Genomic DNA, 17,169 nt, shown 5'->3' on the forward strand with positions numbered 1-17,169 from the left:
GGTTTAACCAGAATTGAGCAACATACAATATATTTTAGGACTGTTATGTAATTGTCCCTTAATGAAATATAGTATACATGTTTCATAAGCATTCATGTTTTGGATATATTTTTTAAAGATAAAGAACAGTATTAAATCTGAAAATTATACAAAATGAACACAATCCTATTTAGCCTTTCAGACAACAACCTCACGGGATATTGCAAAGTTCAGAGTTGGATGGAATAACACAGGTTTATTATACAGGATGGAAATTTTCCTCCTTTATTATTAGAATCATATTAGACAAGTGGAATTTTGAATCTCAAAGCTCAGTTACTCTCATCTTTGGAAAACATCTTCATGTTTTTAATCAAGCTGAAGGCATTTCAAAGCTATCTGAAAACTGAAGAAACTACAGTGAAGTGCATGAGATATTAATAAGAACAATTAGTTACTAAGGCAACAGGGACAAATATAACTGATCTGCTTTTATTTTGTTATTATCATCATTTTCTTCTAATTCATTACTGTTTTCAAATAATTCAGGAATAATAATCCTACAATTAAATAAAAGTAGGAATGCTGGCAAGCAGCTTCTATAACTTTACAGACCCTCAAAGCTGCCAAATAGTTACAAAATTTATTCTAGCTTGTTCTATGGGCTAATTATAATGAGGGACAATAGATTTTTTTAAAGTCTTAGGCTGACATCTTAAAATAATTCTGGAAAGATCTAGCACAACAGTAGCAGACTCTGTATTTGATTGTATAAACTCATGAACTAGCAATCTTGGGCAGCTCTTCCTCACCATTCCTCTTCTTTTCTACATCATTTCTATTACCCTCTAGATAAGGAGGACAACTGTTGAGAAAAAGGCAGCCTCCTTTAATATTGAATTGGCTCTGATACTTTAAATCCCAATTACAATTTCTGAGCTTCTTCTGCTACAGCTATTTTAGATGCAATGCTAACTATGGCTTACAATAACACCAACATACAAGTACTGAGCCTTCTTATAAAACTGAAAAGAGGAGAATCTTTCACCAATTCTTTTAATTATTTAGGTCTGGAAAACGGTAGTTATTTCATACATTCCTAATCTCTTACTCTATTGTGTAATCACTAGTTAAATTTACCTTGTTAATGCATATTAAGCAGTTCCTATTTACAAAGTAATTGTATTTTAATATGTTTGCTGCACTTGGAGAGTCACTCAACATTTTTATCTCTTTTAACAGATCACTTTCTACCAAAAATAGAAAAAATCCACCAAAATATATCAACAGTATAAGGGCAACATGTGATAATTATTTAATATTAAACAATCTGGGATCATACCTATATGGACTTTAGCAAAAAAGAAATTTTTTTTCTCCCCCCAAGCACTAATATAAAATACACTTGCCTATTCTAACTTTTTACTTATCCTAACCAGAAAAAAGAAAGACATTGCATAGATATCGTTTAGATAATTAATTACATTAGTGCTGATGAGGCTTTAAATAGCTAGTTTACTAGCTATTAGATCACTTCGTGCTAATGCCAGCTTTATGTCTTAGATCCAAAACAATAATGCAAATATAAACAGCTTGTATTATTACATCATTTCTAGTTAATGCCTGTTTTATAACTGCCTAAGAACTATTGTCAAAACAAGAATAGAAATACATTGTCCACAGGATACATATAAGACTTCAAAAAATACACAAAAGCCCACATTCAAAGAAAGAAAACAACATATACTAAACTGATTTTATAGAATATGATTGCTTCAGCTTTAGCATATATAAGGGAAAAAAAACATTAGATAGGTAGAGTTCTTGACTTATGGCCACAACTTAGCTCAAAAATTCTGTTGCTAAGCGAGACAGTTGCTAAGTGAATTTTGCCCCACTTTTTCTTTCTAGTCTCTGTACAATTAAAAGATAGACAATATATTCTCAAATTATTGTTTAATTACTTATTGAAAAATATTGGTAAAGATTCTAAAGTTCACTAACACATTTCAGAGTCTCATATTCTACCTTTTCCATGTTAGAAGAGCTAAAACGTATAGTTTACATTAGGAACTAGGTAACTGGAAAGATCTGGAAGCCACAGAATCTTCTGTTGATTGCAGTCATGACAAGCTGCATACATTTAAATACATCAAACCTTACAAATTTATGGTGCTAAAGGAAAAGAATAAATATTATTATCTCAGAACAAATTATACTTAGGTTCCTTCTATTCTGTCAAGGTTCTTTTAAGTTCTACATAATTATATATACAACATGACTTTTACTAGAAAGATTCATTCAATGGCATGGTTAGAATATTCAAAATTACAATAAGGCTTATCCTGAATGATCAGGTCCTTGAGACTGAATTACTTATTTTTGACATAGTTCAATATAACATGGGAGATTGCATTATTGGAAAATCTCAACAGGAAAAAATGCTATACTTGCTGAGTGTTAAAATAAATAGCTTTTAATAAAAAGAAAACTGTTCAAATTTGGTATCAGTATGATCAGAAGGGATTACTGATGGAAAACACAATACCCTGGCAGGAAGGAGACTTAAATATTTAAGTTTATGTATATTTTGACAATATTAAGTTCATGCAACATTTTCAATGTAGTTTACAGTTACTTAATTTATGTAACAGTTGATTATATCTGACACAATTTTAATGTATTTTGTTTTGTTTTGCTTGCATTTTACTGATCCCGATGTGACTACTGGCAAACAAAATCAATCTTCTCCCTCTCTTTATTATGAGACGGATACAAATTAATAACTTTAGAACGATCATGAATATTAGTCTACTTTTCCAGTTTAGAATTTAAATTGCTATTTCATTTTCAAATATCCATTAAATGTTTTTGATTATATTTACTGATAAAAACACAATCAGATTTCATTAGGGGAAAAAATGACAGAAGAGAAAGAGCAGAATTCTTGTATTTTTTATGAACTGGAAAAAGTATGCCAGCAATTTTTAAAAAATATATTTTTAAACAAGTATAAAATATTTGCTCCACTGTTCTCTATTCCTCAGCAAATGTTAGGTCATTCACAATTATTAACAACATACAGACCATCTAAGGTATTTTAATTTGGGAAATTAATCTAAATTCATATACTTCTGAAGGAAAAAGAAGCAAAAAAGTTACTGATATTTTTCAAAATATGTTCGCTAATAAAAAAAACCCTATCAGGTATTTTATAAACATAAATAAATGTTGACATACATGAAGTAACAGTTTTATCAACAACTATCCTTTCTGCAGTGAAGTGAAAATCTCATGAGTGACCTGAATTTTTATGTAAGACTGAGAATATACAGAAAATACTTATAAAATATGTCTATTAATTTCTCTCTGACAATCTATAGGATCAATAATAGCAATAATGAATATTTACAAATATCCTAATTTCCTATGAGACGGAAAGAAAGAAATGGCTAGGAGATAAGGAGAAGAATGTGTGGCTGAAAAACTGTACTGTAAATTTTAATTATTTGTCAACTGTATTTTCCAGTTTAGAGCAGTATGTTAAATAACAAACTGCATCCAATTGTGTGTTTCAACATTATAAAGATATTTAACTCAGGAAAGGCTTTTAGGAGTGGAAACTTTTTTTTTAAAAAAAATTGCAATTTATTCTGCAGTACTTATCCAGAAGTCCTACAATAATTAGGGAATAATTATAATGAGGGTTCTGAGAGAAAGGGATCTCCAAATATCTCTTCTATTTTCTGCACATGTAATATTTTCAAGGACTTTCTAATGTTTCATAGTAATTCGAAAATTGTTTCCTGATTCCATGTTTTAAAATCTTTAGACTGAAATAGGCTTTCTTCCAGTATAGAAAAAAAAAGATTCTAAACATAACATACAAAGGAACTATATTTTAGAGAATATGGAAATAAAGTATTACACTTAGTACCAAATGTATAAGATTATCAGTTTAAAGACAGGAAACCAAAGAGAAAGAGCAGGCTACTTCTATTTGAAGATTTTAGTCTCCTATTACAGAAAGCAATATTCCATATGAATGTATGCTATTACTGTATGTTTAACACAGTGCATAATGTAATATGTGCTGAAAATATACACTATGTTCACATAATTCCCAACCAGAAAGAAAAATATGGAAGTATATTCTTGTATCATGCAGAAATACTAAATCAGCAATATCCACGTAACATCCATCAACATTAGGAAAGCAAACTGTACATAAGAACTTACAAAATCAAAGTCACCATCCTGGGGAACTTTCCAGTTATCAGGAAAAACATTCTTCGCTATGTGATAAGATTCATGTATATTCTGGTTGCAGTTTTCATGGGCCTTATTTTTGGAATCCTGTTTATCAAAATAGTCCATAAATGAAGGTCGCTGAGCCTGTGGTGATGTAGCATTTCCTGTTTTGAAAATAAGAAAATAGTCAAAATATGAAGAGAAACCAAAGAGCTCAAAGTGATTGTGCTGAAAGTTAACTAATTTTAAAAGTATTAATGCTTTTTTTTAAACTACAAATTAAGATACCGTGTTATAACATGTGACAGTACAACCAAATAGAAGTACAACAGAACCACACAAAATCATATTATAATTAAAGCAGTATAAAAATACGTTATCTATATCCAATTTATGCATTGAAGTTAGACTGAAATATAATTCCTTTATATTTAGAAAGTGATATCACTTGGTTGACTTGACAGTAAGTTAAACTAGTAGCTTATCCTAGTTGCTGGGATGGGAGAGACTTCAAGAGCAAGAGAGAAGCAAGGAAGAAAAAGGGATTACATTGCAAAATATAAAAAAGAAATATTTCGATATTTTGGTGAAGAAAACTAGACCAATATCTTCATGAAATTACCAAATCTGAACTCAGCTTAAGAAAGAACATACTTACAAATAATGCTAAATTAATTTTTCATAAAAAGTTGTTTCATATAATTCATGGTTTTAAAAAATTAATAATTACGTAACTGTCAACAGGAAAATAATAACTTATCTGGCTACTTAAGACCCAGGTAAAGATTTTTAAAATCATCCAATTATATATTGAAGTACTGAAGGCAAAACTATGATTCTAAATACATTTTGCCTAATAAGGAAAAATAATCCTGTTCTTTTAGAAATAGCAGGTGCTTATTCTCAATTTTTCAAGCCTATCACTGATGATTAAACATAAATTTGCTAAAGGAAGAGGAAATGACAATTCTTGAAATTCCTTTTTTTAAAAAAATACAATAATATAAAATAGAAGTGCATGAAATCACTTAATAAAATATTCATAAAATGTTAAAGTTTTACATTAAACGATGATGTCTGACTTCTGAAGTATCACAATCATTTTCAGAACTGGTTCATTACTACTTTGGCTGAATTTTGGAGAAAAATATACTATGAAAAATATATTATCAGAATTAATTCCCAACTCAAGTTGCTTTCAGCAACTACATTTTGGAAGAAATAGATCAAAAATGTATAATCCTACTACAACAGTAAGCAAGGGACTTATTAAGAATCCCTGCCTTCAAACTAAAAAATTACAGTAAGGCAAACAAGCCAACTTCTTTTAATAAATGTATTAAGGTAGAATTACAGTAATACTTAGAATAACCATGGGTGGGCAAAAAAAGCAATGGGAATAGGAGTGATTTCAAATTTCCCAATTTACTTTGTTTGTGGGTAGCTTACAGGGAGAAAGTTGGTGCTTTCTCCAAAGGCAGAAGGCAGGTAAGTGATTGCTGCTGGGGAGAGGTTTTTTTTTGGGGGGTAGGAGGGAGGAAGGAGGGAGGAAGGCTGTGTGGAGGTGCAGGTCAAGAATAGTACTTGGAGGTACACAAGATAGTACTTGGGGGTACACATGTTACAGAGGTTGGGGGGAGAAGAATCTGGGGGTCATAGGTATATGAGCAATAGCTAGGCCAGTTAGGGTGCCATGCAGATCAGGGGCAGTGCATGGAGGCATGGAGCAGGAAAAGTGAGTGGGGATGCCCAAGAGGTATTGCATGTGTTGGGAAAGGCATACAGGAGGGGCAGGATGTGTGAGAGTGCACCCGAGGTGCTGGTCAACGTAGACACATAGGCACAGTGCAAATTGAAAACTGTGCAAGAGATGCTATGTGGGTTGCAGTGGGGAATGGCACAAATCAGGGTACTGTGCAGGGGCTTAGTGACCATTTATTGTGAAGTCAAGGACTACATGTGCAGTGGAACCTCCGGTCACAATCGTAATCCATTCCAGGACTTCGGTCTCAACACTATTTGGTCGTGACCGGAAGCAAGACTGACTGAGCATGTGCAGACTCAAAAAAATGGGATGGCAGGGGAAATCTCTGTGGCAGGGAAAATTTCTGCGGCTGTTTGATCACCACCTGAGGATATGCTCGTGACCAGATGCAAAAATTTTCCAAAATTTTTGGTCATCACCCAATTTGGTCTTGGTCAGAAGCAATCATGACCAGAGGTTCCACTGTATTATCTTTCTGATGAAGTTAAAAATCCCTGAGAAATTAAAAAATACTGTGAAAAATTAATACAGCTGTGAATCTACTTGCCATCTACCATTATGCACTTTACAAAACGCATGTTTTAAAGTTTTAAACCTAATTGCCTAATTTTAATGTTGTACATAAAACTTAATGAGTTTATTCTAAAAGTTTATACAGGAGCAATTTTATCATATGTGCATCATCAGACATATGGCAAGATAACCATTAGATAGAATAATTCTGCTGCAATTTATACTTTTGAGAATCAGGCCACTCATTTCCACCTGAATTCCAGCAGATTCATGCTCCATACATTAATCAAAAGAATGAAATGTGTTGCAAGAAATTATTGCTTAATTCAGTACCTAAAGTCTTCTAATCGTCTTTCAACCCAAGGGCAAGCAAATTCACTCAGAAATTTCCAATGAATAATTGAAGTTACTGTGTATTAAGGTGGACCGAAGACAAGCAGCATGTTTAACAAAAAGCAGAGTCCTGCAGACAATTAAACCAACTCAAACAACTAAAAGGTATTCAATAACGTTTTTAAACATACTTATCATTATTCAACTCTAACTTTCAGTTTTAAAATTATGTGTTGTTAAATTTATCCAAAATGGGATCACATTTGAATGATGTATGTATGAATTCATTAAAATGACCTTAATTTAAAACATTCTATAATTGTAGCATATGTTGTCATTTTTCCATTATTCTACACTAAATTGTTGCATTACCAGCTTGAATAAATTACTAATATTTGAAAAATAGAGTTCCATAATAAATAGCATAAACCACGCAAAGGAATTATAACGCCAAAGATGGAAATTCGGGGATCTTGACCAGCCTTCCAGAAGAAATCCACATATCGGAGTGTTTTTTATGTTTCATATTTTTTGTCTTGGTAGCTCAAGTGAACAAACCATTGGAAAGCAGTTTGCCAGGGAAAATTTTGAAAATGTAATATGCAGATTAATTTCAATTTGCACAAACCACGTAAATGTAGCTAGTAGCCAAAATTAGTCAAAATATATTGGTCTTAATTCTAACATTTAATTAAAGTGAGTATTCACTGATTACAGGGCTGAAATAAAAAGCATTGAGAATGTTTCTTTTACAAAGAAAAATGAAACATACTTTTCATGGTTCCATCTTCATCTTCTTCATCATCATCATCGCTATTTATTACCATGGTCCCCAGATCCGATTCTAGCATGGTACTGTTATGTTCAATCATGGTCTGAGCACTGTCACTCATTGTACTGGTAGCCCTCATTGTACCAGCAGTATCAGATGTAGTCTTCACCATGGTGTGAGAATCAAGCTCATCTTCATCCTGCAAACAAAAAAGAAAGAAATTGCCTTAAAAAACATGCTGATGATAAGAACTCACTGACCTTGAGAAGCCCAGGGCATTGCAAAGAATTTGAAAGAGTAATTTATAAAACATATTAGTGCAAGCAAAACATACCTAAAACTAGTAGTGACATTCCCCAGAATTCCCCAGCCCCAGATGCTCAAGGAATTTCCCCAAGCTGTCCTTTTCTCAAAACAGCCACAAAAGCCTTTCTACAGGCCACCGATCCCCAAATGCTTTGAGGAGGAATGTATTATTCAGATGAAGACACTTTGGAAGCCTCCCCTTTCTACCCCCCCCCCCACACACACCTTTCATTGTAATATGCTGGAATAAATGATTGGAGATTCTATTCCTTGTGGGGGGGGGGGTGTTTCTTTCTTACGTTGATGTTTTTAATCTTGTAAACCATGCAGATTTGCTTGATGAGTGGGGCAGTCTTAGAAACTGAAGAGGTAATGTGTTACATTTTTGGTTAAGAAGTAATAAATCTCACTGAATATAACATATGGATATGTCTGAGACTTAAATTATTACTCTAATTCACATTTTTCTCCCCTTTTCCCATTCCCTACCTTGAAACCATTGAAATGTGTACTTTTAGCACAATATTTATATGTGTATATTTAATTACAGTATTTTGAAGTGACTCTAGTTCATCTGACTCAAAACCATGTCTTAGAGCACCTTATTCACTATTTGTACATAAGACAAACTGAAATAAAAGTTACACAGAATTTAAAATGCTCGGAATTTTAGTAATACTATCATGAGTTTGGTGTGGAGATGGCTAAAAACATTGTTTTTCCAGCATGATACCTATTCTTCTAGGACCCTCTAGCAGTTAAATTAAACCACTTCTGGACGCTACCAAAGGTTGAAGTTTTTTGCAGATGTTTGTGATACAACTTTAAAAATGTTTGCTTCTCTTTAATTTTTATTTTTAGAGTTGATTTGGAATTTTTGTTTGGAGTTAGCCCTGATGTTACCAAAAAATATTTATTATAAAATAAATGTTAATTGTTTGAGGGGGTTCCCTTTATTTCTCATGAAGATTCGATGATATGCATGTATCTTTTGATTGGGCGGATATTTTATTGTATTTTGTTTTGTTTTGTAAGCTGCCAGGAGTTTTAAAGATTTGGCAGCATATAATAAGAATAACAAAGACTTGATTTTTTTCCCACCAAAAAAGAATTTTATTTTTGGATTGAACATTTTAAGTCAGGTCTAAAGATCTACCAAAATCAATTCATATTTGCTAATATGAAACTATTCTCTCATTTATTTTAATGGGTCAATACCAGGACTGTCTTAACGCATGGGCCTGATGAGCACTTGCCTAATCTGTGTATGTTAACCCTTCAATGCACCTTGTATCATATAAATACAGCAACATATTTATTACATTTTACTGCATTTTTATTAATACTAACATGCAAATATATGTTTAATTTTATCAACCATTTACATTTTTATTCTTGTGAGTAGTTGTCACAGTACACTGCTTTGCCTGGGGCCCATAATGCTGTAAAGAGGCCCTAATCAGTACTACTGAGTAAGACCGAGTCCAGTCCAGTTTGTGTTCATTTTATTGCTCACTGTACCACGTTAATCAAAAATATCTCTGGAAACATTCTTTAGTAACAGCAAAGCATACTCTTTCTACAAAACCATAGCAGAAAGTCAAACACATTTGGAAAAGATATCATAAAAGAAAAATTATAAACACAGAAAACAGATATACAAATCTGTTTTAAATCATATTATGGGGTCACTAGTGTGATTCCATTTATTAGTGTTTCAGGACTTCAGGCAACTCTACTTTCTAGTTCTTCTGCACTCTTTGAACCAAACACTATTAAGGACTGAATCTGGAACTTTCTCCAAGAAGATTACTTTCTCCAATAGTACCATTTATTTTATTTTATTCCGCCCCCCCCCCCAATGGAATAGACGTAAGATTATAGTGGACAAGTATTCAGTAAATCTAAAACTATTTTCCCCCAAAAAAATCCATCTCAACTGGCAAGGCCAACTTCTCTCATTTGTATACAAAGTGTTTGTTAAAATCATGATAAAAGGGGCAAGATGCTGCTGATGCTTTATAGAAAAGTATCTGCTGAGCAGATGCTTCAGGACTGTGAAACAGAGTTAATTCCAGCAAAGAATACAAAAGCATTTCCAATCAGTGGCAGTAATGTGCCAGGAATGTAAAACAGAGAACTGATGATAATCCAGATCATGAATCATAAAACCCATATGGAATAGAAGCATTTGAAAACATTATTAGGAAATCCTATTCTCTTTCTGAAGTCAGATGTAGAGGATGTACACAAAATCCAAGCTATTTAAAAACTAACATGCTGTTCTATGCCTTAAGTGCACATTCTACTGTCCACCACCACCCCCCAAAAAAATCAGAATGTAGAAGAGCTGTTTCTATAGAACATTTCAATTAATGTCTAATTTTAGATGATTCAAATAAAAAGAAAATTCCTGACTTCAGTTTGCTTTGGGGGCCAAATGAAATCAACCAAGTATGTGTCCAAAACCTATTCTGACATCAGCAAGTTTACAAAATGGCCTATGTTTCAATAACTAATAGAAAATAATCAAATATCACTAATGAATGCCATGCATCCCATCATGAGGAACTTTTTTCAGTTCTTGAAGGCAGGGAGGAAACATCTTAGGAAATTATGTCAGTTGATACCCATAGAATATTTTAAATTATCATTTATGAAGACAAATCCTGCTTAAATATAGAATGATATTGGTCTTTTATGGATTTTTTTTTTCCTTCTTCAACACTGTTTTCCATCTTAAGCCCTCCTTCTTCTTTTTCCCTATCCTGATTATATATAAATACTGCTTTTATTTTCATACATTGGATTATATCCAGTGATAACTTTGTGGTGGCAGTAAACATACCTATGTAAGAGTATATTTATTTCAAAAAATTCTATCTACATAACACAACTGTTTCCAAAGAGTTGCTTTCAAGCACAGGGAACTATGTTTGAACAGTGTATTGTTCTGTTTGGGGCAGGTCATAATAAGCAAGCTAAAGCAGAAAAAATTGGATGCTTTACTTCAGAGCAGAAAATTTTTCCATGTAAAGTTTCAACTGGATATAATCCAATAAATAATCGAAGTGCCTTAGAAGGAGTAGTAAAATTACTGCATTTTAAAACAAAAGATAAAGCAAATGACACATAATGAATGATGCTTCTTTTAAAACAGATAACTAGAACTGCAATTCTATGCATGACGTACTTATAAATCAGTTAAATTCCATTTTACAGAAAGATGTGATGTCTATATGTGCATACAAGCATACTTATTAGCTGAAACACCTCATTTTTCACACCGATGAAGTATCAAGAACATTTTACCTGGTTTATATTTATAATTATTTAATTAACATAATCTAAGCCTCTGGATCAGAATTGCATCTGTATAAAATATTTGCACTGATAAAATAGCTATTTTTTAAATGAACGGAAGCATTCCTGAAAAGAATTTCTAGTGTATTTATAATATATAATGTTAGTTGCATATAATCTTAAAATTCTAATTCTGAAGTTGCATTAACAATTTCTTTTTGAATATCAGTCACTGCCCTCAAAGGTGAAATCAATTTGAATTCATATATAATTTGAACACTGACAATCTGTTGAGAAATCATTTCCATTCCCTCAGTAAAATTTTACTGAGGGAATGGAAATGTTTTCTCAAATCATCTCAAATTTTATTGAGATAATTTTATTATCTACATATTCAAAATTGTCATTTGAGATTCCATTCTTTGAAGTCAAGAAGATAGTTTACATCTTCTTCAGTATTCCAAATATCTATTGAAATACTGATTTTTTTGCTAATATTTTCTGCCTTCAATTCATTTTTTCCTAGAATAAAAAGTTATGGTTTTTCCATGTTTGCTATTTTTCTTCTAAATGTTTTAATCCACATTTTCTGTTCATTTTCTTTTCTAATCTTAATCCTCATTTCCAAAATTCATTGCTATAAGATTGCATATCACCTTCTTTTTCTATGGAACATTTTAAAAAGAGAATAGAATTTTTTTTAATCTCTTTTAATTCTTTTATAAAATGTCATATTTGAATATGATCATAAATGTTTATTTTATATAATTAATTGGATTTTGATTCAATGGTACAATTCCACTGTACCATTCTCAACAAGAAATGAAGAAAGTGATTAAAATCCAAAATACTTCCTTCATAAACAAAGCCTAAATAAAACTGGAATTGTGAGATTATGAGAAGCCTCCACTAGTTTGTTTTAATTATCTTAAAACATTAATACACTTCCTTAAATTTCCTCTAAATTAATTTAGAGTTAATATTGTAATGAAGTATTGATATTTAACAGCAATAGCTTATTTTTTTTCTCAAACTTCACCATATATACATGGTAGATTAAATTCCAAGCTTTTGCTGAGTAAATGGAAGGCTCTCCTATTTACTGAAGAATATACTCGTATAAGTACAACCATGTTTTTCATTCTAGAGCAAAACCTTGAGCTAGGCCTGTGCCAATTAATTCAATAATTAATTGACAGAGAGATGCAATATCTAATTTTGACAAATAAATGATGACTAATTCTGAAAATTCTATTTAATATTTAAAAAGTTTAATGGATTGCATTTCAGAACATGCCAAACTCCAAACTTGGTTTTTGCTGCGTGATGAAAATATCCAAACAGAGGAACAATAGGTTGCTCAGTAAAAAAAAAAATGTTTTATACATTTAAAAGAATATACTGGATATTTTAAATAGCAAATAGCAATCCAATTAGCATTATATCAATGTTATACATACATTCAGTGACAGACAACAGATAGCATAATCTGTGTATCATTTGTCTCAAAAATTATACTATGGTGTAATCTTTATTATCATATACATTTGCCAAATCTTCTTATATCTATAGACACAAAACTGCATTTAAAAGAAGCAGAATTCCTATACCTTTGAGTGTTTATCCTTAATATGACATTATTTATTATGCTTGTGCAAACTAGGTTTCATTTTCTTTTCCAGATCCATTCACTGAAGCCAAGAAGCAGAACCAAATACTTGAAAGGGAACTGATTTGAAACCTCCCGAGAACTTCTTAGCATGTATATGCCTGTCCAGAAAACAGTTTGACTAAGATAGCAGAGGCAACTTTTAAGCACCCACACACATGACTTGGGGTGCCCAGAAGGTTACTTGCACAACGTTTTTGAGTGACTGCAACCATGATAGCTTCATAGTTTCAAGCCATAGACCCAAATGATATTTTGCATGTTAGCAAAATAACTTTAATGATCTGAAGACACTATGCTTTGCACATTCTGTAGCTAATTTTGTAGTTCCAATATATTTGGATACTAAAAAGCTTTCCTCTGAGGAAAAAATAAATAAAATATGGTGGTCACAATCCCACACATAAATGTCTACAAATGTCTGTATCTGAGGGTATTAGATAAATTAAATCCATTTATCTATATCTCATCACCTTAACTTTTTCCTTCATTGTTTTATCTGTAACCATATTAAAGTTTATTATTATTATATTATCCATTGTTTTGAAAATTCTCTTAATTCCATTAATGTTGGAAAACTGTGTCTTGCATAGAGCATATATGCATAGAAATTGCAGCCTGGGAGCTAAATGTCTCTTGTTGGTCAGGGATGTATTACAAGAGGCTAGATATACTTCCCTTCTGTAATTTATCGAATCAATTTTAAAGCTTCAGGTTAATTTCAGTATGAAGGACTGAGGATCTATATTATCTTTGTGTGGACGTATGGACTAAAACATATATTTTTAATAGAATCTTTTTAATTACTATTTGCATTTAATAATTTTTATCCCTTTTACTGTGCAGCCCCCAGCTTTATATTCAAAGAACAAGGGGTACATAATTGCAACCAAGTGGAACTGGCACACCCTTGACCTAGGGAATTTCTCAGTTGTTTAGTATCTTCTTTACATCTTTTAACATCTACTTGGGGGGAGGGAGTGACAATTGATTTACAGGTTTTCTTAAGAAATGTTTACAGACAATACGGTATTTCTTTTTTTACCAGATGACTTCAATCACTGTCTAGTCTAGACAGAAGAAAGAAATGCATTCAGGCAGCAGCATACAAAGTGAGATCATATGAAATGTCTGATGAAAGCAGTATTACAAGATAAACACTTCTCTTTCTTTGTATTTGCATTGTGACATCACACACAAAGAGGGAGTTTGGTGGTGATGACAGTGTAATACTGCTTTCAATTTGATGAAGGCAGCAGAAACTTGCATGCACCCCAGGTAAAAATCTAAATCTCAATTCCAAGTAAAAATGAATTTTGGTTGCTGAATTGATACCAGGACTGATCTAAACATATAAACCATTTCCTTCTTTTTTGTAATAGTTTGGTCACTTATGGTTCAAACACTGATACAGGAAAATTAGGTAATAGAATAGTTAGGACCACCATCTATCAATCTTCATTACAGGTAATCTTTATTAGCAACTGCAATTGGGACCAGCAATGTTATTGCTGCACATGTACATGATATGATTGCAATATGCAAATGATGTCATTTCTTATTCAGTGATTAAATGAATCACTGCAGTTGTTAAGACGTTATGTGACTACAACTTTCGATAGCACTTTAGTGTACTCCATTAATTCTGCTTGTCAGAAGCCAGTTGGGAAGGATGTAAATGACAATCTCATGGCTGCACACCAGTTATAAATGTGCATCATTTCTGAAGCATCCAAATGGGGAAATCACATTATTGTGAGACACTGTAACAGTCATAAATGCAAGAATTAGTCACAACTGTTTAACTGACATAACTTTGAACATTTTCTAAATAAGGCAGTTGTTAACCAAGGCCTATGAATAACATTCTAGCTGCACTTCTTTATCAAAAAAGTAAGATCCAGGTCTTTACTAATTCCCATGTACAATACTGCAATGTACTACATAAGGAAACTGCCTTTAAGAGGGCTTAGAGACTGAGAATAGTTTAAAAAGGGTAAGCACTCTCTATTTTTCTCTAACCACACTGGCTTCTAATTTCTTCTGAGAGCAAATAAAAACATTATTTCTTTCCTATTAAACTTAAAGAGTGTTTAGCTACAGCTATATACACTTTGATATATAGCTAGCACCAAGGGAAAATCAGCTTGATACAGAAATTATCCTGCGGAATTACCTGGATTATGAGACGTTCTCTTTATGGGATGTGATTGGCTTTATCTTTGTTCATTTCTAAATAGTTTCTATCTGTCCAATTTAGTCCAGTAGATTGGGCAGTGCCCTGCCAAGGAATGTCAGCTGGCAGGGACTAGGAAATGTACCTTCTCTACCCTATCCCCTACCCCCGGAACAATCACTCTTCAGAGTTCAGGGTGACCCCAATCCTTTTGGGCTTTTGTAAGGACTTGAAGGTCTGAAGCTTGAAGCCCTAAGGTTCCAAATATATGAAAGGCCTTGTTTCCTGGCTATGTCAATATCTATGATAACATGCTTTGTCAGCTATCATATATATTTAATTTTATGCTATGTTTTAACAGTTTTAAATTGTTTTATGATTATTGACTGCCCAGAGTCACTTGCTTGAGATGGACAGCTATAGAAATTGAATACATTTTGTTGTTCTAGGGACTGCTTTAAAAAAAAAATCTGAAATTTAATTTTCAATTTTATAAATGATGTTTTTTTCTCTTAATTTATTTGTTTTTAGTTTTTTTTTTCTTCTAGGGTACCATTTTTCATCTTCTAGGGTACCATTTCTACTAGATACATTCTACTGGAACAGAGCAAGCCTTTTCGGAACAACTCTCAGAGAAATTTAACTATTTCTTTGTATCCTTGTCGAGTTTAACGAAGTATGATTTTCACCCATAAACTAGTAAGTAAGTATATGAGATACATCTTGAAACCTAGCAATTAGGAAAACTAAGAGAGAAAGTGTGCACTAGAGGGCAGCAAAGACAGTTGAGTAGATTGCAATATTCAACTTTTGAAACTTGTTCAGTGTAAGAACAAAACATTGTTTAAGCACAAATCACTGTCATTAAAAAATAATGCAAATGTAGTTCCTACAGTATTTCAATAAACGTCTTCAGTAGCTATATCAACACACACACACACACACACACACACCCCTACAACTCTAAAAGGATCCAATTATTGACTATTTCAGTAACACATATGATACATTATTTCTAATGGTTCCAATAAAACTACACTAAGGATCATGTATCAGTTACTTCACATGTTAGGTGCATTTTTATTGTTACAGAGGAGAAGCTTAATTTTTTCAAGTTTTCTTTTCTTTTTTTAACTCCCTTTGTTGATGATGTTGCTTTTAAATAGTGTTTGCTAAGGACAAAGAATTGTAGAAATCACTCACGTGGCAGAAAGCAAACATTATAAAAATGTATAACCTGAATTTATAAACTTGAAGTATTTTAAGTAATACTGATAATTTACATAAAATAATTTATATGATCCAATAGATTTTTATTATTGTTCATTTCTTAAATGATCCACAGAAATAAATATTTTGACATGTTTTAGAGGCTGCCAGGCAACAAATTCCTTTACATTTCCATAATACAGCTGCCCAATGTCAGAATCAAATTTTCATCACACTTTAATGCATAAAATGCATTAAGTAAATGCATAAAAGAGATTTTTAGTAATATGTGTAATAAAGCTTAAACTAATGTTTAACATTGATGGCGACCTTCTGTAAGTTTGCAGCTTGCACTTTTTGTTTATTTATTTTTTAAAATCTATAAATCACCACAGCACCTATTAAAATTTATCAATTTGCCAGAACATATCCTCATCAGACCAGTTATTTCAGTAACATGCCTAAACTAAGCCATTTTTTTTTTAATTGTATTTAGCTGAGCTTTAAAAAGAGGAGAGACTGGTACTTGAATATGAGAGATACAAACATTACAAGAATCACATTCAAGCTTTCAAAATATCATATATAATTATTATAGCCATTTTACTTTAATAAACATCTACACTTCAAAAATACCTTATAAGAATCCTTAAGTAAATAATTAAAGTAAATTAAGTATCCTAAATTTTATATAACACCCGACATCCAGCGATTCGGAACAATTTATAAATGTTTTAAAGTATTAAAAAACAAGACAATAAAGATAATAAGAAACATGGGAAAGACAGAGATGGGAGAATACCAAATTCACCAAAGACCTGGGCAAAAAGCCAAATCTTCACACCCTTTTGAAACCCTAACAGGATGGGGACCATTTGGACTTCAGAGGGAAC

General features: G+C 32.1%; 1 protein-coding gene across 4 annotated transcripts in view; it reads right to left on the reverse strand.

Moving 5' to 3' along the window:
- Positions 1-234: 234 nt before the first annotated feature.
- Positions 235-17,169, reverse strand: part of STK3 (serine/threonine kinase 3) — a 72,457-nt gene continuing 55,522 nt past the window's right edge. Inside the window, exons 9-11 of one of the 4 annotated variants that reach the window (XM_087931539.1) lie at positions 7,614-7,812; positions 4,219-4,394; positions 235-844 (exon numbers count right to left, since the gene is read on the reverse strand). In XM_087931539.1, the coding sequence (XP_087787665.1) occupies positions 821-844; positions 4,219-4,394; positions 7,614-7,812 (399 nt within the window). In that variant the 3' untranslated portion in view covers positions 235-820. Of the gene's footprint in view, positions 845-876; positions 2,155-3,702; positions 4,395-7,613; positions 7,813-17,169 lie in introns of those variants that run through there. The other 3 variants (XM_087931540.1, XM_087931537.1, XM_087931538.1) reach the window with 3 other exon arrangements.

This window comes from Pseudonaja textilis, chromosome 3 (assembly GCF_049901715.1).
Source record: "Pseudonaja textilis isolate UNSWEBS1 chromosome 3, rPseTex1.2, whole genome shotgun sequence".
Classification (NCBI taxonomy): Eukaryota; Metazoa; Chordata; class Lepidosauria; order Squamata; family Elapidae; genus Pseudonaja; species Pseudonaja textilis.